The sequence below is a fragment of the Pyxicephalus adspersus genome, chromosome 4, assembly GCF_032062135.1.
Source record: "Pyxicephalus adspersus chromosome 4, UCB_Pads_2.0, whole genome shotgun sequence".
Taxonomy (NCBI): domain Eukaryota; kingdom Metazoa; phylum Chordata; class Amphibia; order Anura; family Pyxicephalidae; genus Pyxicephalus; species Pyxicephalus adspersus.
In genome coordinates, this window is record NC_092861.1 from 115,761,132 (window position 1) to 115,782,214 (window position 21,083).

At 36.2% G+C, this 21,083-nt stretch overlaps 1 protein-coding gene across 11 annotated transcripts in view; it reads right to left on the reverse strand.

Annotated features, from left to right (window-relative positions):
- The window catches only part of ARID1B (AT-rich interaction domain 1B), a 269,374-nt gene that overhangs the window by 51,156 nt on the left and 197,135 nt on the right, over window positions 1-21,083 (reverse strand). For 7 of the 11 annotated variants that reach the window (XM_072409384.1, XM_072409383.1, XM_072409381.1 and 4 more), the window contains 4 exons: window positions 20,305-20,394; window positions 13,821-14,000; window positions 7,100-7,418; window positions 2,688-2,816 (listed from right to left, as the gene is read on the reverse strand). In XM_072409384.1, the coding sequence (XP_072265485.1) occupies window positions 2,688-2,816; window positions 7,100-7,418; window positions 13,821-14,000; window positions 20,305-20,394 (718 nt within the window). The remainder of the gene's footprint in view (window positions 1-2,687; window positions 2,817-7,099; window positions 7,419-13,820; window positions 14,001-20,304; window positions 20,395-21,083) is intronic. The other 4 variants (XM_072409390.1, XM_072409387.1, XM_072409389.1 and 1 more) reach the window with 1 other exon arrangement.

Here is a 21,083-nt window from a genome sequence, read left to right on the forward strand (position 1 = left end):
CAGTAAAGGCAACCTCCGCATATGCCCTTTTTTGTACAGCTCAGTTTGAATTGCCCTGTTGTGGGGCATGTTTCAATTTTTAGCAACCCTAACTGACTACATATCAGCACAGAAGCCTTTATCTTAAACCTATAGTTAACCATAGCTATATTTGTCAAAAAATATAACTGTACATATATGGTGTAAAAGCCTGGGTTGTTTGGGTAGGTGTGTTATTTGGAGACTGCAGTAGTAAAACACTTGACATAAGGGAACTGCCTAAACTGATAGAGTTTTCCATTTACAAAAGCCATTGAGTTCTACACCCCAGTGCCAGCAAATAGACCTGGTTTGTAACACCTGGTTATCTTTATGGTTTCTTTACTTCTTGAATAGGTAAATCATGAGTGTCAGCATGCTTTTGTATTTCTACTGCCCTAGATTAGTCCACTACAAAATTGAAAATCAACCTGTCTTAAATTAGTCTTCACATTTCATATATGCCAAAAGCACAATGGGATACTGGTGTTTTAAAGGTTTCTAAATCCATAAGACAACATGAGCCCTCTTTGCCCTAGACTAGCTATAGACCCTCTATGACCATGCCCAGCCAAGCAAACTCTGGGTGTGAAGCAGTCGACTGGGTGATTGAACTTTTTTGTCTGGGACAATGTGGGGTTTGGCAATTGTGCCCTTTCTTCTTCATACACAATTCATACAATAGAAACATGTCTGTGTAGTGGCTATGTGCGCAAATAACTGTGCAGGCAGGTATCTATAGAATGTTTAATAATATGGAAGTGTAGATCTTTGTTGAACACATTATTCTAGTTCCATATCTGGCCTTAAATTATTAATATTTGAATAAACGTGTATGCATAATCACATTTGATCTGTCGTGCTGGGTGGATTTTCCTTTATTTCCTGTTCTGGAAAAACAAGAGGTGAAGGAATTCATCACTCCCTTCAAAAAAAGACACACTTGAGTTTTATGAAGAGAGACTTGAAGCATATTTAGGGGATAAATAAATAGGAGTACGTCTACATTTTGCATATTGTTCTAGTAAATAATGTAAATGTTTTATTCTTTTGCAAAAAGAACCACTTGACATGGAAAAATAAGAGGCAGCATAGAAATCAGCATTTAAGCATATAAAGAATATGTTAATTATATAAATAGGTTTGTAAGCTTCTTACCTATTTCCTTTCAAAATAAATAGCATATTGTATAAATATCATTCCTACTACTGAATCTGGAGTACAAAGCAAAATTAAAACTGAACTTGCTAAATACAATACATATAGGTAAGTTGTTTTACCTGTAAAAGGAAAGCAAAGCACTGTATGGCAGGACAGAAGGCCTGCTTTCTCTTTGCATGCAGTTCAGTAACACTTAATGCTCCTCTCCCCAACTCCAACCTGTGACAGGATAGTGAAAGGAGAAGCAGACTTTCCGTCTATCAGTATGCTTCTTGCACTGCAGCATCACTGATTGGCTCCATCTAATGCCTCTTTGTTACAATGGGCCTGATTTATTAAAGCTCTCCAAGGCTGGAGAGGATACACGTTCATGAGTGAAACTGGGTGATTCAGCAAACCAGGAATGAATTTGGACTAGGATTCAAAACATTCGCTAGCAAATGGCAAATTACTTTAAAGAAATCAATTCCACGATTGCTAGATTACCCAGCTTCACCATGGAGAGCTTTAATAAATCAGGGCCAATGTCTTTGTAGTACAGTGGCTGATACAGAGCCAAAATCATGTACTTATTTTGCTAAGTTCTCCTGAGCCCATTATACCCAGGCTAACCACCCAACACTTTTCAGTAACCACCTGGCTGTTTTTAGTTGATTCCTGAAAAGTTGGATCACAATACAGGGGCTGCCATCCGCCTACAGCTTGTTCCATTGCAACTTAAAAAAAATTCTGGGAAGAATACTGTACTGTTTGCATTAATAATGGCTTCTAATAAATACAGGGCTGCATTTAATTTGTGTCTTTTCCATTTTTCAGGAGTTTAGCCAGATAGGTGAGTAGTGGATGAGTAAAAAATACAGTGGCATATATCAATGAAAGAAACAGTGAGTTGTCCTGGCTCTAGTGCCTCCACCAAAATAAATGACTCTTACCATCCTAGGAGATCTACCTAATACCTAAACAAACGAACAAATAGAATCACACTCTATTTTTTCTTTAAATCAATGTACTGTGTGTAGAATAAAGGTCAAAAAACACATTTTTCCACATCACAAAATGACCAAAGCAGAATACACCATTGTGTTATTAAGCCTACATGTCACATAAAGCTTCCCATAACAACCACATATGACAAATACAAGAGATAGCAGGTGAAATGAACAGCACACTTTTTGTGAAGGATTATCAGAGCCACCAGTGCAGGCAGGAGGGGTAAAAAGACCAAAAGCCATGCAGGACATTGTGGCAATGCTTAAAAAACATGCACTTGTCACTATCCAGGTTAGTAACTGTGAAACTTGCAAGGGTTAACACTTTTAAAGCTGTATGTTGTAAACTTAAACTGCTAGCAACCACACCATGTGACGGGGAATACATGCCACAAATAGGCATAGAAGGAGCAAAGTGTCAGTACACAAACAGGAAAGTAACAAAAAATATATACACAAGTAAAACAAAACAACAAAGATTAATGGCCAAGGTCCCAAAGCAAGTCCATTGCTACCTACCCGTACTGATCAGGTTGATGCATCATTGGAACCTGAGAGTTGCCATAGTTGGGATGCTGTGAGGAAAACATGGGGCGTCCACCAGCCCCAGACTGGCTGGGATAAGCAGGCAACCTAATGTATGGTGGCCTAAAGCAGGACAAAAGAACAAGCTTTGGATATGTACTATATTTCAAGAATCCATTTAAAATCCACCATGGAAAATACCTAAATGTTAGCTCTGTATATCAAGAAAAAAATCGGTCAACCCTAGCATTTGATAAATTACTAATTGCAATGTAAAAATAATATTTTCACAAAATAAACCTAAATACCTTTTTTGGACATAATGCATATGATAGATGATGTCACTGTGCCCTTCACAGTTTGAATAATATTTGCCAAATATTTAACACCCTTTTACATATTGCTACACTGCAGGATGAATTCAGAAAACAGTAAGAATGTCACTGAGTTTACACTGATGGGTACACAATTTGACAAGCACCATTCAGTTTGAATACCTAAAAGAAAGCAAATGGGAATTTGACACAGTAGACAAAAACTGTGCTGGAGCTGCTTTAGAAAGCAGCATTTTTTAACAAAACTAGGTCCTACGTGCACTCTACTAGAATGAGGTTTTAAAGTGGAATTCTAGGTTTAGAAATGTGGTAACATCCACTTAAATAAATTTTTTAGCTTTTATACATGGTGCTCCCCTGGAGACCATAATACAAATATTTTTCAATTGCCCAGCCATTTTGCACCAATAAGTCAGTTTCTGATATGGGAGAACATTCCAACCAATAATAAGACAGGCAGAAGCAAGTTTTCAGTGCTGATGACCAGGTCCACATGGGATTTGGAGGTCCATGATGATCCATTTGGAAGGGATGTGTAATTTCATAACCTTTTCCTTTAACCTTTCTTTAGCTACCTTACCTACTTCCTGGGGCTGTTATATTTATTGAGCAATAGGTAGCCTATTCATAATGCAACAGAGTAAAAACAGAATATTTTCATAGTGCTTTGGTCTTCTGGTAACAAAAGGAAAAATAATATTTTGTATCGTGTTCCTGCTACTCAAAGATGTTTAGGGTACTTTAAAGCAGAAACCTACAGCTTTCACAAACATAAGTCTGTACACAAACACAATATTACATTATGTAGTATGAAAGGGTATACTTTATATTTGTTTAATTATACATTTATATCCATTTTACAACCACCAAAGATAGGCTAAAACATCATAGAAAATGAAACAACAAAAAAATCCATGATTACTCATCTTACCATTATGATTGTACAAACTCTTGGAATATCATTGGTGTCAAATGGTAAAGGGTTTTTTGCCTATTCTCATGTAGAAATGCTACAACAAATATTGCTTTGTCCACATGAGCATTCTTTAGATAAAATAAGGTAACTGTAAACAACATTCTAGTTTCACTACTTTCTTGTTGTTTTTTCAACAAAAGGAAAAATAAATATTTAAGCACGATTTGCAGTGGTAACCCAATCTACATTGACTGCTACAATGCCCTCAGGAAAAAAACTCAGCAATAATAATCTATGAGAGATGAGAGCCCAGTGAGAAAATATTGCTCTTTCAAACTAAGAGCTTAAAACGTGGTTTATCAGCAACAGCATAATTTATTGTGTCCTGTTTATGTGCCGCAATAGACAGCAATAATAGATGTATTCTCTGTGGTAAAGATATAATGAATATTATTTGCAATGACATTAATAAGTGTTTATGACTAACTATTTCCCAGCCTCTGTTGTAAAGAATTTGTAAGTGAAGGGTAAATCTAAGCGCAAAAATTAATGATTCCTCTATTTTTTGCTGAGGGCCACCATTTATCTATCGTGTTTTATTTGTACAATTTAACAGGTATTGGGGTAGCTGTGCCTGCAAAATATCACATTACTACAGTCATAGTAGGAACAAAATATACAACAAAATATAGTAAAAAAAATCTATATATTCAACCTGTCTAAGAAGGTTTTGAATAATTGTTACTTTAATCCTAATTGTACTTGTTAGTATATTTATTTTCTTTTGGCAAACCATCAGTGACACAATAGCATCAAATGTAGTTAAATTCCTTCACTCTAAAACCTGGAACTAGTAAAGTTTCCAGCTATTTAATATGCAGAACATAAACTGCAGAAGAGATACAAAATTGTATTAGTTAGTAAATTTTCTTTGTTTTTCAGTTTAGAACCTATTTGAGGAAATGCTATGATGATCATATAGGTTCACATTCTGCATACAAGTATTATCTTTTTCCTTTTTTTAATTTCATATACTTTTTATGTTTTTCTCCACACACATACCACAAATAGCACCACTGACAATGTTCTAGTTTGTTTAAACCCCTACCATTATTACTGAACACTTTTCCATATAATATATAAAAAAAAAACGTTTTAGTAATACATATTATGTAATATATTGCAGCTTAACAGTCCTTAGGTGGCTGGAATAGTTATTTTTTCCTGTTTTTTACCTTAATATTCACTAGGTGGTCTTATGAATACAACATTTTGCCTGGAAGGCTACACTACTATATCTATGGAGGAAGCCATGGTTGTCACACAGGCTGGACCTTTTATATCTCCATTACACGGTGAACCAACTTATATATATATTATATATATGTGTGTGTATATATATTATATATATATGTGTGTGTGTACTATAGTATATAAATATGTGTGGTTTTTTTTTACCACACACTTTTTAAGGTTCTAACTACTCTCCTTACTTTCTACCACTGTAAATATTTTATTTTCTTTCCCTAATACCCCTGCTGACTATAATATTTTTTCCAGAAAGAAAACATCCAGAATTTCCAAAAATAGGTATTATGTGCTAACTATTTGATAGAATGTGACATAAACTGCCACAGAATAAACATCTTCATGCAGCTTATTTTGGCCTTGCTCTGCTGTTTTTGCATGCAGAATAAGTTTTTGTGGTCACTATGTTAGCATTGATTTAGAGAGGTTGTTAAAAAGGTCAAACAAACTGTGCAAATTATAGGTGGATAGTCACAACAACTGCATCATTTACAATGCTTCAAGCAAATTATACTAATTTGAAGGGAATTAACATTATTACAACAAAAGTTCAAAACTAAAACAATATAAACTTTAGGCCTATGGGTCCCCTTGAGGGGCAGGATAAGTGGTAAATGCATAAGGTCTTCCATTAAAGAGGGTGCTTAGTCTTTTATATTTTGAGAAACATGGGAAAGAAATGAACCTAAGCAATTTCATAGGCCTGTGCTAATCTTTTATATTTTTTTCATTACTTTTTCCACATGGACGCTATGCTGTCTCTCCTAGAGTGTTTCACTTAAGCTATGTACACATGTCAAATGATTTTTGCTTGAGATGAAGGGTCATCTCAGGGAAATCTGACATGCATTCAGCAGTCCCCTAACATTGTTTAGCAATCCACCAAGATGAAATGATTAACGACTGATCAGAAATGACTGCTTTGCATTCCTATGAAGGAAAGCACAGTGGAGTGCCGCTCACTTTTCCTCCCGTCGTTCACAAAATTGAGCAAAATGGAGCTGTGTTTCCAGCGCTATTTCGTTCATCTGTCACTGGAAATGATCACAAAAGATCGTTTCCAGCAACAGATCATTTGACGTCTCTACAAGGTAAACAAATTTGTTGTGTGACTGTTATCAATTGGTAACGCAGGAAAGTAATGTGATGGTAGTGATAAATGCACTCTGCTTCTAATGGCTATTTCCCAGCTTTCTACATTTAAAATAATTGCAAACAAATAATAAAAGAAATTGTGAAAGGTATGTCTAAATTTACTTTCAGAATAAAACACCTCAAAATAAGCTCAAAAAGAATAACACATGAAATAAACCCATATTGTAGTTTTTGAGGGGCAGACTAATAAAAATGCACTCCAAATGAAGTCATTAGGAAAAGATTACACCAACATAGACACCTACAATGAAAATAAGCACACACGTACACTTGATTTGGCTTTTGGTCATCTTGTTGTAACATTTAACATTGTCTTTCAGTACTCAGCTTTTTTTATGGAATATTTAATAAAAATACAGGGCATGACCTTGGAGCAATCAACAAAAGGTCTGCATCACAGCAAATCTAGTGCTTTCTAGTGTTTTTGCAGTGTTTTAAGCTAGCTAAAGAATCCCATGCTTCAGTAGCTGCTGTCTATTGCAGATGCTAATGACCAAGGCACAGCAGTAAATTCTGTGGTCAGCTACTGTAGCAACTCTGTAGCCAGCTACAAATTGCAACAGAAAATAGCTTTGTTGTTACTGGTAATCTCAACTACACAGACTTTAGGTATGAAATGGAGCTAATAATGTCAATCCACTATATACATGCATGTGTCACCTTGTGTAAAGGTGTTCATTAAATAAACTTACCTGCTTTGAGCAGAGTTAGCGGCTGCCTGCATCACTGCAGCTGCTGCCTCCTGCGCTTTACGGTTTACAGAAGGTATGGGTGGTCCCATCCCTGGAGCACCCTGTTGTGAAATGCCAGGGGAATTGGGGGTCATATTTCCCATATTTCCAGGATATGGCCTGCTTTGCACCGTGCTGCCTGGCATTCTGCCCATGTTCATAGGGCCACTGTGTCCCTGTCCATGAATCTGGTTGTTGGCATTCACATTCATTCCGGGGCCTGGGCCACTGTAATTTGTGTTTGGTACTCCAGAATATGATGGAGGCCTTGAATAGTTACCTTAAACAGAAATAAACCAGTGTTAAAACAGTATTATTTTGCATATATTAAACCACTACATTCAAACTCTGGTTTAAATAAAGTCCAATTCAAAATTTATACTTGGTAAATACATACCAGCTGCATCAAAACAAAAGGTTTTTGGTGTTTTACATTTTGCTTTCTTTCACATCCTGGCTAGAAACGTCTGTCACCTGCCAATATGCTGAAGAATACTCTTGCTCTCACTAGGGAAGCAGCAGTCTCTTTGCTGAGGTCTGGCACACCCCATTTCCAGACTTATAGCTCTGCAATCTTTAAAGCACATGCTGTCTGCTAATTGGAGAGCTAAAGCTCGGACTTGACAGGATGCACATAGGACCTCTGCAAAGAGATCACTGGTTAGAACATTGTTAGAACACAGGCTTTTCTACTGAGTTTAAAAAAAAAATTTTTAAAAACCGCTCACTTTTTGTTTTGCTGCAAAAAAATAACTAATTTTTTATGTAAACAGAGAATTTAGACAGCGGTACAATGAGTGGTTTTTTTACCTAGTAAATATTCTGCACATAGTTATTGATTCCGTATAGCTGTTGATAATGACAGTTTTGAGGCTTTTAGTCCAAGCAATCGAATGACACATGCAAAATTTTTAAATTGATAAACATAGTCATCTATCACATTAGGGTGATCGCTCATGCTTTGTTTGGACATTTTAGAAAGCTTTAAATATATAATGCACTGCAGTTATGCAAATAAATTATCCTGGATGAAAACAATTGATTGTAGAGGTACTACTTGTCCTGACTAGAAAACAATGTCAGTTTAAAACAACAAGAATACAATAGACCTTCTTATTCTTAAACGTCTATGCACATTATATATATATATATATAAAAGAAAAGACATAACAGAAAATACACATCAACTCATCAACATGGATCTGTTTGATTTTTCCATACCTAAATCTTACTTTTTCCAGGTAAGCCAGCACAATAAACTGTGTGTAAGAATCATGTATACATGGGGCCTAATTTATTATAGCTCTCCAAGACTGAAGAAGATACACTTTCATCAGTGAAGCTGGGTGATCCAGCAAAGCAGGATTGAAAACTTCAAGACTTTGAAGAAATTCATTCCAGGGTAGCTGGATCACCCAGCTTCACTGATGAAAGTGTATTTTTTCCAGTCTTAAAGAGCTTTAATAAATTAGGCTCTCTGTGTCTGTGCCCAGATGGCCTTTTAGGGAGACATGTAGTTTCCAAAAGCCTTCAGCAGAGACACAGGGGTTGATATTTTAAGTATTAGTGTTGGTGTTCTAATTTGGGTTGTCCTTATATTCGACCCGAATATGGTTGTTCGAATTCGGATAGACCCGACTTCGAAAAAAATTAGATTCAATAGCAAAAATTCTGATAAAAAAAATCTGTTAAAAAAAAATGTTAATTTATTGAGTGTTTGTGTTTATTTAACATTTTTTTTTACAGGTTATCCTACAATGACATGAAATCTCTTACTCTGTAACACATTTTCCAGCACAGTATTATTTTTACATTTTTCTTTTATCCACTCCGAGAAAAATGTAACAAATGTATCATATTACTGTGCTGGAAAGTGTGTTACAGAGTAAAACTGCGTACACACGTCAGATTTTTCTCACCCGATAATCAGCATCGGCCAGATATCGGGCGAGAATCTGGCGTGTGTACAGTTGGCGTCGTTCATCGTCCGTGGATCCGGCCTGGCGGATCCACGAACGATGAACGACGAGCGATCCTAATGAAAGGGAAGGGGGAGAGTGCGCAGCAGGGTGCCGCTCCATCGCTCTCCCCTCTCCATAGAGCAGAACGGTGCTGAATGTACAGCACCGTTCATGCATTGTGTAGTCCTTTGTCGTTGGAAAGGATCGTGAAAGATCCTTTCCAACTACAAAAATTGCACGTGTGTACGCAGCTTAAGAGATACTTGCGGGGCATCTTCTCAATGACTGCAGTTCCACTACGATCCCCGGGCAGAGTCGATCTGCAGTTCAGCTCCCATGGTGATATGACTGTGGGAAATTTGCGGTCACAGCTGTGACTGCAGGTGATCCCCGGGCACTAGAGGTTGAATGGGGACAAGTTTCCCCATTCATCACATCTAGTGCCCTGTGTTCTTGGATAGAGAAACTCTATCCAAAAACACATACAACTAGTAAAGGGTTGCAAGAGCAATCTGATTGCTTTTGCAACCCATAATAGTCCCTAAAAATAACCTGAATTCTCCACCATTGACTTCAATTGTGTTCGAATACGGCATTCGATCATCCAAACAATATCTCACTATTTGATTGAACAGCTGTCGAATCGAATAGTGAGATGTTCGACCAACACTACTAAGGATGGGCTCTTCAGTTAGATATGTGAATTATCTTCATGCAAGGGAAGTTTTACTTAGTTTAATGAATGTAGGGAAAATGAACTTTGCAAAGGATACCCAAAAAATATTTTTGCACGCATATTCTTGGAAAATTGAAGTCAGTGAAGCTTTCCCTTATTCACTAAGCTAAGTATCCTTTGCAAGAGATAATTCACTTTGGTTTTTGAAGGTAAAAAGCCAATATTCCTTTAGTAAATCATCTCCGTTGACCTAGTATTTTATACACTAAAAATGGCATTACAGCTGCACAGACTTTTTGACAAGGATCCTTAAAGATTAACAAAGCTGCTGAAGAAGGCATGTCAAAATAATTTAATTCAAATGAAGTGCTGCACACAAAAAAATGCACGATTTGGAAATATTTGTATGAATCTTGTACAAATTATTGTAAAATAGACTTCTACAAAAGCATGTTTTAGGCAGCTTTAGAAACCCCAGCGGCCAAAAAAGGGAATTTTCCTTTAATTTAGTACAGCTAAAGCAGTGTCTCTAGCCGGCAGCATGAACCCTCCGCTAGCATTTCAAGACATCAATCATTCAATCTCACAGCTCAAACACTTTAGTGAAGAGGTTAAAATTTGGGAAGAATAAAATGCACAAAGCTTTTGGAGGGGGAAAAAAAAAGCTTGAGGGCGCAAGTTAACCTACATACATTTTTGTTCAAAACTTACTACTGAACTTAACAAGGCCTCTAAGGCAGCATGCCAGATTTCAAATCAAAGCTGTCACTGATCTTTTTTATTTATTTTATTATTTTAAGAAGAGAATGCACCTTGATCTTTTCATGAGCAGCATTGCTTATTATAGGCCTGTGTCAAAAGAGCTGGCAAGAATTACTATGCATTCTGTCCAAATAATCATAGTCACTGCTCACAGGGTTTCCCAGAGGCCGTAGTATGTTCGATTAACTCTTTAACTGTTATATAGCTTGGTACAAATTTTTCTCTGAGTTGAAAATACCAAAATAATAAAATCCAGGATATTAGAAAACTGTGATCTAGCATATTCAAAGGACAGGTCAATCAATAAACATTATAAAGACAGACATAATATGATACACAAAGTATCCTAATAGATAATGGTAGATAATGTACAATTTTGTGTGACCTGTCCAGAGAGAAGTGTCAAAAGTCAGTCTGCCAACATTTCCTAAGTTAAATAATGTTTACTGTTGCTAACAAGTTTGCTTAGCTACCTACATATTTAGGCAAAGCAATGTGAGCTATCAAAATAAGTAATCATTTTAATGGGCTACAGTCTGCCAATCATTGTCCAGTTACTAAATCTTTCCACTTCCTCAGGAGTAGAGAGAATGCATGCCCTTGCCTCTGTCTTGCAATGCTATGCATGGTGACTGATAAACCTATTAGTATAGTTAGTAACTATCCCACTATCAGTAACATCAGTATCAGTATAAAGTCTTATGACTCAGTTTGAATCAAGAGTTAATAGTAGAGAATGACGCAATAAAATCTGCATGGATACACATAACCCAGTAAGGCCCTGCCTGGTATGCTTTTAATGCAATATATTTTATTTTGTACATAATATATTACTGTTCCTAATGCGGGGTGGTTTATCAGCTGAGAATTAAGGAACTAATGTGTGTATGCCAGTAAAGAACTGGTGGAAACCCCCTTAAAAAGGTTGTGTAAAAATGGAGCAATATTATATTAGTAGCAAAGACATTTTGGGTGCAGTTTCTCTTTTACGTATTTTTGTTATTGGCCAGTCTGATGGAACAGGAAGTAACGTTTTCTTTTTTTTGGCACAAGTAAACAGTAGAGAAAATTGCATCAAAGGAAAGGAAAAAGCAGATGAATTCAAGGTTAACAAATGTAGCGCTATGGACCCAGGCGGCGGGAGCAACTGATATCTGCCTGGGACGAACTTTGGAAGTCTGGTTAACTGTAAGTTATATAACCATATGTAGCTCCTGTAATAAAATGCTGAGATTGAAGGAGAATATAATATATAGGAAATAGTGATTCATTATAAAACACACAGTATAGGGTAAAATAATAACAGTATAAGCATCTTGGCAGAGTAATACTAAAGGATATTTGGGGCTTTTTGATACAAGCAAGGTGGCTGTTCAAATGAGTGAGGAAGCAATTTGTTATTCCCAGTCAGGCAAGCTTGGAAAAAATGGCCTGAATAGGTTGAGGTATTATGTTTTAAAAAAAGATGTGCTACAACTGCTAGATGGACGAGGGGGTAAACATAAATTTTGTTTCCTTAATTTTATCTAAATCCAAACGTTTTTTCCTTTATAGTTTTTTGATACAGCGGTGAGATGTTAGAACCCTATCCAGATTTACTTCTGTCAGTCTCACTATTAGTCGAGATAAAAAACAATATTTTGAGTTGCCACCAAAAAGGTATAGAGGAGGCTTTTGGAGAGATTTCCCCTTACTTCTCTTATGTCTTTGCGATAGTAAATAAAAAGGCAACTTTTCGCAATAGGACAAATTTATGGGGCAAATTAGGAAAAAAGGTTTTGGCATTAGATATACTTAATCTAGTTTCAATCCAAAGCAAATAGCATGGTACATACAGAATGGAATGTAAGATAATATTTTTGTTAGGTATATATAAATATATATATATATATATATATATATATATGTATACATACATACACAAAAATATTACCAATAAACATTTCCTATCTTCCCCCTAAAGAGGTTCCTAAAAATGACAACTCATTTGAATGTGTACTATTTAATTTAGTAATCGAAGTGTAAACTCCTTGATTTAATTTAACACCCAGAAGAAAATCCAGAAAAGAGGTCAGTTATTTTCCCATGTCTTGCTATTAAGCAATTTGTAGCATGAACTGAGACAGGAAACAGATGGCCTCAAACATTAAAGACTGTTGGGCTGGTCCACATTAGTTGGACATGTCACTATGCCAGGCCTTAGCACCCACACGTTTGTCGGTATAGGCTTGTACCCCTTAATCTGGAAACCAGCAGCCAACTAAGAAGAACAACCAGATTTGACTTCTCATTGACCCTCTTGTAACAATATTAATAATAATAATAAAACCTAATAAGTTTTTCTTGTTGCATTGGAACATTTTTTTTAATCTGAAAAATTTCTGCCATGTTGGCTCTAAAAGAAACTGATTAAGGTTGGCAAACTGACTTCTCTTTTTACTTGCCTTTTTTTTCCAACAGTATTATGTGTAATACATTGTAATGATGATTTGCACTCCAGGTTATATACAGTCAACAAGCAAGTATTGTAAAAGTGACAGTGTAGGTATGTTGTGTATGGTATGGAGAAAAACTCCAATAGTGATACTTGGTATATTTGGTCTATGTGTATGCCTGGAAGAATGTGTAGGGGGTATAAGTGGATGCTTATGGCAGTACTTTTTTTATTTGCATATTTTTTATTGCATATGACTGACTGGGTACATGTACACAGAATCTAAAACATACTTGACTAGTGTTGTAATGTTTTTAGTTTTAGTAATGTTAAATAATAATAGTTTGTAATAGTAGATATATTTTTGTGCATTTAACCCCCCCCCCCTCATAAAATGTAATCTTTGTCAGATTACTAGTCTCCAGATGTGGAAACTTCATTTGTTGTTTTATTTGTTAAGTCCATTTCTCTTTGTATTATTAATAATAATAATAATAATAAACAGGGTTTTTATAGCACCAACATATTATGCAGTGCTGTACATTAAATAGGGACATCTCATCTTTCCCACTTCTTATTGGCCTACAAGTAGGATTGATGTTTTGTAATTTACAGAGGTAAACTGGGCAGGGCTGATAATTTTGCTTGCTATGATTTTAAAGATATAGAGTGTGGAGGAGAAAGGCACGCACAGGGTATTTATTAAACAGATATACCAAAATCAATTTAGTAATATACCTAACAGATGAAAAGGGAGCAAATATAATGAGTTCATTGTTACACACATAGATACAATTTTTAGAGTTTGTTGAGACATAAGCTCTATTTATTTGTAAGTTTATATCTTACCTTGTGGTGCATATTGGTTGATTTGAGGGCCATAAGTGCTGCTGGAATTGCCTTGTGAAAAGCTGCTCATACCAGGATGTATCTGACCTCCAGGAGATGGATGCGGAGACATAGAAGGCCCAGTCTGCTGGGGGCCATATTGTGGCAACTGATGGTTTCTTTGTACACCGGGCATATAACCTACAAAATAAAAAAAATACTAATAATAATTGTAATGGTGATGTTATCCTTGCCTAAGCCTTTTACTAGTGAAAGTTAGATGTAAAGTAGGCGTAACTTTATCCTTCACATGTACAATTTTCACCAACATTTGCAGGTAGTTTGGGGAAAGGCTCAGCCAGTATAAGCAGACCTTCCATTGTAGTGGAAGGTCCACTTAAAGGCTCTGTTCACAATGTTGCCATGTGTTAGTATACACATCAATGTGCTTTTATTTGAACCCTGTCCAAAAAAAGTCCCAACAGCTCCTTAATTTGCAGTAAAATCCATATCCTTATCCAATATTTATAATCACAGCTAACTAATAGGCACAAGCAAACTGATCACTGTGAGTGGAAGAGACCTGGATCTGAAGCAAGAAAGTCCCTGGGAAGATCATACTAGTGCACCATAAAACAGGTCTAAATTGTATTTGAATAAATGGCATGAATATATTTAACTACCTCGTTTTTTGCCAAAGAATCAAAGGCAGGAATAAGAAATTCTCTGCCCCATATTCCTTATGCGGATCATTTGCGAAGACTGTTGCCTTTTGCTCATACTGTATGGCTTATATTAAAGCAAAAAATATATATATATATATATATATATTTATATATACTTATAAAAATACATTTAATACTGTGCTATGAACAAGAATAAATTTAGTTTTCTTAAAATATATTCTAAAACCTTAGGAAAAACATATTTTAAAAAAGTTTAATTGATGTTATAAACATGTTTACAATTATTTTCTTAAATTATGGTCTAAACTTTTAGAAAAAATATAAACAAACTATTAACAAAACTTTTTGTATTCAGTTAAAGGGTAAGGAGATAAAGGAAAGATTCAGGAGGTGAGGAGTTAATTTTTTTTATAGGATATTAGTTAAAAGCAACCTTAAGACTGGCATCTGGGGTTGCGATAATAATATTAAAAAAAAAACTTTAAAATCAGACAAGTTGGATTGTCATTTACTAGATACACAGCTCTAAATCTTACAGATCAGGACTGTAGTACCTCCTGTAGTTTAGCCAGCTGGGCTGTTTAAATAGTGTAATGGAGTCTCCTGTTGTTTGATTAGCTATGCAAGGCTATTAACATTAACTAAAATAGATTGATGATGAAAGCGTGTTGATTCCTCAACCTTGGCACAGAACACTGTTGAAATACCCATTTAAAGAAAGTGCTACAAAACGGGAACAGAAGTCAGAGCTTTGCATCCTAAGGGAAGCATTATTATCCTCAAATGAGGGAATCTAAATCAGGAAGTTGGATGAATACATTGGGGCATTTCACAGGCAAGAATAAGTTTCATACAAACGAGACGCGAAAATACTAATTTAATAAATAATTATTGTGGCATAGGTAAATGTCTTCATATATGTATGAACAACATAAGAACAAATAAGAACAAATCTCTCCCTCTAAATATGATATTTTGGCATCTGAAAATTATATTACAAATATAACACATGTAGGTGTCTCTGCTCCTGCAAAAGCTCCTTTCTGTGATTTACATCCAGGTCAAATAAAATGGTAAAAGGTTGTAGCATCCTTTACTCTCATATATAAGTTTAACTCTGTTTTCCTGCTGCTTTAAAAAGCAAGAGTAAGAAGTTTAAAGGTTATCTAAACCTAATATTTAACAGACCAAAAGGATGGAAATAAGGGAGATTCTTTGTTTGGGTTTGCATACACTTGGTTACTGCTGAGGGCTTTGCCTACCCTTAATGCAACAGTTTTGGTTTTCAGAGATGCCAAACACCAAGTAATACTTCCCTTAACCTTCAGACTTGTGATCTGTGGCAACCAGTCTGCCGAAGAAGCTCGTTTGTTCTTGTTGCTGCTCATTGATTGTACCATAGGGCAGCTCACGTAGCTCAATTATCTTTTTGTTCATTACTACATAGTAGACCTCAGTGGGTTGATATAAAAGCAAAAGCATAACCATTCCTGGCTATTCAAGCTATCATGTGGGTTCCACCTTGCCTACGGCCCATGATTATTCGCCTGTCTCTACGATATGGGCTGTCAGTCTGGTATATATTTAAATATCAGCCTAATATCTGCTTGGTACTCGGTATGCTCCTCTTACTCCATTATAGGGAGATCCAGAATTTCAATGGTGGTTAAACAAAGGTTTTTTTTGTAGGGTAGGGTAGGGAGATCTTTGGCAGATGTATCCTCAATTTTGATCGTCTAATTCAGGTTCATGGAACTCCCCGTCCTATAATACTTCCCCTATGGTCAGTTATCATGCTTTGTGTGTTCCAGGATTGCCCGAGGCCCACCCACCTAAACTATGACTCCTTTTAAGAGGGCTTGCAAGTCGATTACTGATGCAAGAGGTCAGATCTCTTTTTTGTATTCAGCTCTATCAACCCCCTCCTCCAAATTCTCATAATTGCGGCTTTGGGAAAATGATCTAGGAACAGCTTGGGAGTTGGAGGAGTGGTTTGATATGGCGAAAAACTTGTCTAAGATATCCCTGAACACAAGCTTGGTGGAAATTAAGTATAAAACATGGTAAGGTGGTATCTGGTGCTGGCCAGACTTGCTCAGTGCTATCCAAGAACCTCAGCCCTTTGTTTTCGGGGGTGCAGAGACATGAGCAACATGGAGAATATAGGATTGTCCTGCCTTGTAGCACAAAAGTTGTGGTCTCAGTTATTCAATCTTATCTATATGGTTCTTTAAAAAACACTGTTGCCTAGCCCAGAGGGTGCACTACTGAGCGCCACTGAAATGCTTTTGCCTACATATCCTTAAAAGCTTTGTAACTACATATTATTGGCAACTAAAATCGCCTTGGCCAAATCTTGGAAATTAACCACTATACCCTTTCCCATACTACACCCTATATACTTTCAATCTTATATGGAACCCATGGAATGGATCTGCTCTCCTTAATTGTTCTTCCTCTGGAATCGGCTTCCTCCCCTCCTCCCTCTTCTCTCGGTTGTCCCTGTGTTTATTTCCTTTTGTAAGAAACCATTGATAAATACAGCATAGTTATGTTATATGTATTTGCACTAAAGTATCACTGTAACTTGTTTGGACAATTTCTGTATCTTTTTCCCATTGTACCTTGTTCTTTTACTTTGTCGCCCTAAAATTTTCCATGAAAAGATTAGCATGAAAAATGCTTTTCTATTTCTATTCCTACTAGTCAAATATTTCTAATAGAGATGATCCAACTCAGTCAGAGTTAGCTTTGGAGACTTACAAAAAAAATTATTGGCATTGATCAATGAAATAGTATGTGCTAAAAGTGTCTGTGTAGTCTAACCACAGCTGGGTCAAAAGGATGTAGAGAACTGACATCCCATTCCAGAAATTTTGGCATACACCATTTAAACTCTTGCCAGTGTGCATTTCTAACATGATTCCGAGTCTCTTGGCCAATGATCACTACATCACTCCCTGCTAAGGAGTTGGCGGCAATAGTACACTGTATGTTTAAAGGGAAAGTAAAGTGTGTGCACATTTTATGTGCTTATCAAAACTTTAAAGCAATTTTGTATGTGACTTTTAAAGTTCAACCACTAGAGGCAGAGTGAATTAGCTATAAAAAATGACTTGTAAGGGCTAAACAACTGCTATTGTATTAGCCACACAAATATTGTTCAAATTACATATATGCCATCTTCACCTGTCTTTCTGATATACTTCCCTGCAAAGCCCCCAGTTGATACTGACAGCGTGTGCCACTTGCTGTAAAAGCATGGTAATCCTGCAATCCTGATAACACTAGAGAAACTCCCTTTAGAGCTGCCATAGCTACAGGGTTACAAAACATTCTTTACAATCATGTGCAAGGAGACCCCACTGTTAGTGTCAGTTGGAGGCTTTTCAAAGAGGAGTGACATGACAGTGAATAGAGTCAACAGTTGGTATAACACAAAACCTCAAATTCCTAATAATGTTGCAAAAAAAAAAATATTTAATAAAAATATAGTAACTAACAAATAAAATTAGATATAGCAGTGTATCAGTTCTCCTTTACTTAAAAACATTTAACCAGAAAGTCCAGGGTTCTTTTACTTTTTAATACAAGCACAAATACACAAGCTGTCCTGAGAAGTGTTGACTGCAGTTTAACAGAAAACAATAGATTTATTTCAGTGACCACTAAGCGCTTAGACCAGGCTTTCTTAACTAGAAATTTGTGAAACCTTAGGGTTGTTGCACATTTTGCTAGAGATTCCTTGAGCAGTGCACTATTAATCTCGCCACCTACAACCATCACCAATGTGAAAGGGATTTTCCCCACTGACTGCAACTGAAAAGCATTTTTTCACTGTATACCAACATTTTCCCACTGACCACCGACGTAAGGTTTCATTTCTGCCCTGATCATTTATGTAAAGGGAATCTTCTCCACTGGCCACCAAAGTAAGAGGGCATTTTTACACTGGAAAATAGTGTAAAGGGACTCTGCAATATTCACAGTTTGAGTCTCTTTTTTATTATTGTTTCATAATTTTTTCTGTATAGGGAAAGTTGTAGGATAATCCTCTCTTGGTGGTAGATACTCTAGTTTTGCTACTTTTCATGAATTTAAAATATCCTGCAACTTACTGATCATGTGACCATGACCTGTAGATGCAATCAGGGGTTTCCTGATTCAAGGGTCCTTCTATGGTAAAAGGATGAGAAAGATTGGTAGAGAGGTTTTTGGGTTTTGTACTAAGCCAGTAGTTCTTGTATACCAAGAACATGTCAATTTATATTATAAAGTATTATTTAACTTTTCAGCAATCCTAAAACAAATTAGACACCCATTATTAGATTCCAGTTGTTGCAATCTCTTAAAAGCTTAAGACTAAAGCCATGGCGGGTTAAAATACTGGCATTTGTACTATAAAACTGTTTTCCACAAGCCTTCACATGTGAACAACAATGTCTAACAGCATGCTGGATTAAGAATGAAAGAGGGGAAACTGCCACAAAGTGGGCTCCTTTTAAAACTAATACCCTGTAAGTTCAGTCTGGTAAATAAAAACTTCATCAGCTTCATTATGCTACATAATAGCTCAGCAGATTGATAAATGACTGCAGTGCTCAGTTTATAGAAAAACAAGGAAAATCCCTGAATAGTCTGCTGTATGTACTAGCTCCCAGCAGGAAACTGTAGCTGACATAATAAAACAAATGCAAACATGGAGTTGGTTTGAATGGGGTAGGTGAAATTCAAACTCGCAGCTCTTTTAGAAGCTAAAGCAGCAGTAGCATTACTCTATCAGGATCACACAAAGTGTTCAGGTCTATGTGTGCAGTTTTGGGCACAGTGAATGTAAGTTTAGGAGTATAGGCCCAAATATTATTTATTATTCATAATCATTATTGTTCAGTTTCTTAATAGGCTTAATCTTACATCACAACTTTGATGAAGGTGTCCTACAACAGAATATCCTACTACCTCCTGTTTCTGTGACAACTGTAAACAATTTTGGAATTCAACATCACTGTCTCTCGGACCCAATGGTCACCATGACAAATAGTTTAGGCTTAATTCCCCAGTGGTCGCACTGACGACAACAAAACCTAACCCTCGCCTACTTTATCCAAAACTAGAAAAATGTTTTGGGGTTTAGATATACTTTAGAATAAACCTGTTATAAGAAGATCATGAAGGATGCCACTTCTGACCACCTTCTAAAATGCTGCCTATAAGCAATGATAGTGTTGAAACACCGACACACAGAAAGATAGGAAACGTGTTCTAGTCAAAAGTATTGCCATGTAGTAAACAATTGACTTTTTTCCACAAAATACGGAGTACCCCTTTTTTCATCAGTACTTGCATCTTAGTGGTACTGATCTCAATTTCTACTTCCTGTCTACATCCACTCATTTCACTATAAACTTCACATCGTTGTTCTGGTCCAGCTTCTTAGTAGTGATAACCGTGGACCACTCCTGTACAATGTGTGTTAGTAAGGTGGGCTTTACAGGGAAACATATTATGTAACAGTAAAGTAATGCAATGTAAGGTACCAGTGCATGAGCACAATTAGAAGGGAGCTGTCACCCCATAACTGGAAGAGCCTCAACAATGGTCTTCATGGCAGAATCAGTAGGCATTCATTTAATGAAAGCTTTGGATGTTAAGCAAACTTCTTTTGAATTTACATCATAATAAAGCTTAAATCATATGATATTTCACAAGCTGCAATCTATTTGGTGACTTTGAAGAGTATCTCTATGTTTTATTTTTGATGGAAGAGTTATAAAGTAAAGACAAAATTTTGTAGTTTATTTCTTTATATTGGTTGTTACCTCTGTCCTGTGGCATTGGTGACTGGCTTAGTGCAGGATGTGTGCTAGATTCAGTCTGGCTGCCTGCTGGTTGTGGTGGCATCTGGGTTCCTATAATGTGAAAAACGAAAGCTTTAATGATACAAGACAAAAGGAGTAAAGACTGTTCACTTTGCATATTGAATGTTCATAAAGGTAAACATGTAATCACTTTGAAAACAGAACATAATTTACTTTGCTAAAAAAACAGTTTATTTCTTTAGTAATTCAACCCGAAGATTAATATCTATCATTTTTTAACTGGTTAAAGATGGACAATCACCAATGAAATATGTCACATTTTTTGTTGTTGTTGTTTAGTTGCACCTCGAAACTACATTTTTTTTTACACTAAATAAGAAATTCATTAACCTTCCACTGTAAAACTGCAATTGAGAGCAAGGAATTAGATACTGCTATGTAAAAAAGATGTGTCGAAAAAAAAGGCTTAGCACACACACCTACTGCCAATTTGATTTGGGAATTGATCCATCTGAAGTCTTTACACAAGAAAACCACTCTTTACACCACACACATGTACAAAAATGAACCCTTTCAAATGCCTTCTAAGAAAATGTTAGTAAGGATAGTAGGTGTTCAGAATCACATTCAGATTTGATCCCATTGTTGATACAGAACAAGTCTTGCATACCTTTATTTGACATTTACTAACACATCTGATTATCCATATCTGAGGGCAAATCCACTCTCCACTAAATATCAAAAGGTTACTCCAAACTTTGACCATTTTACATCACATT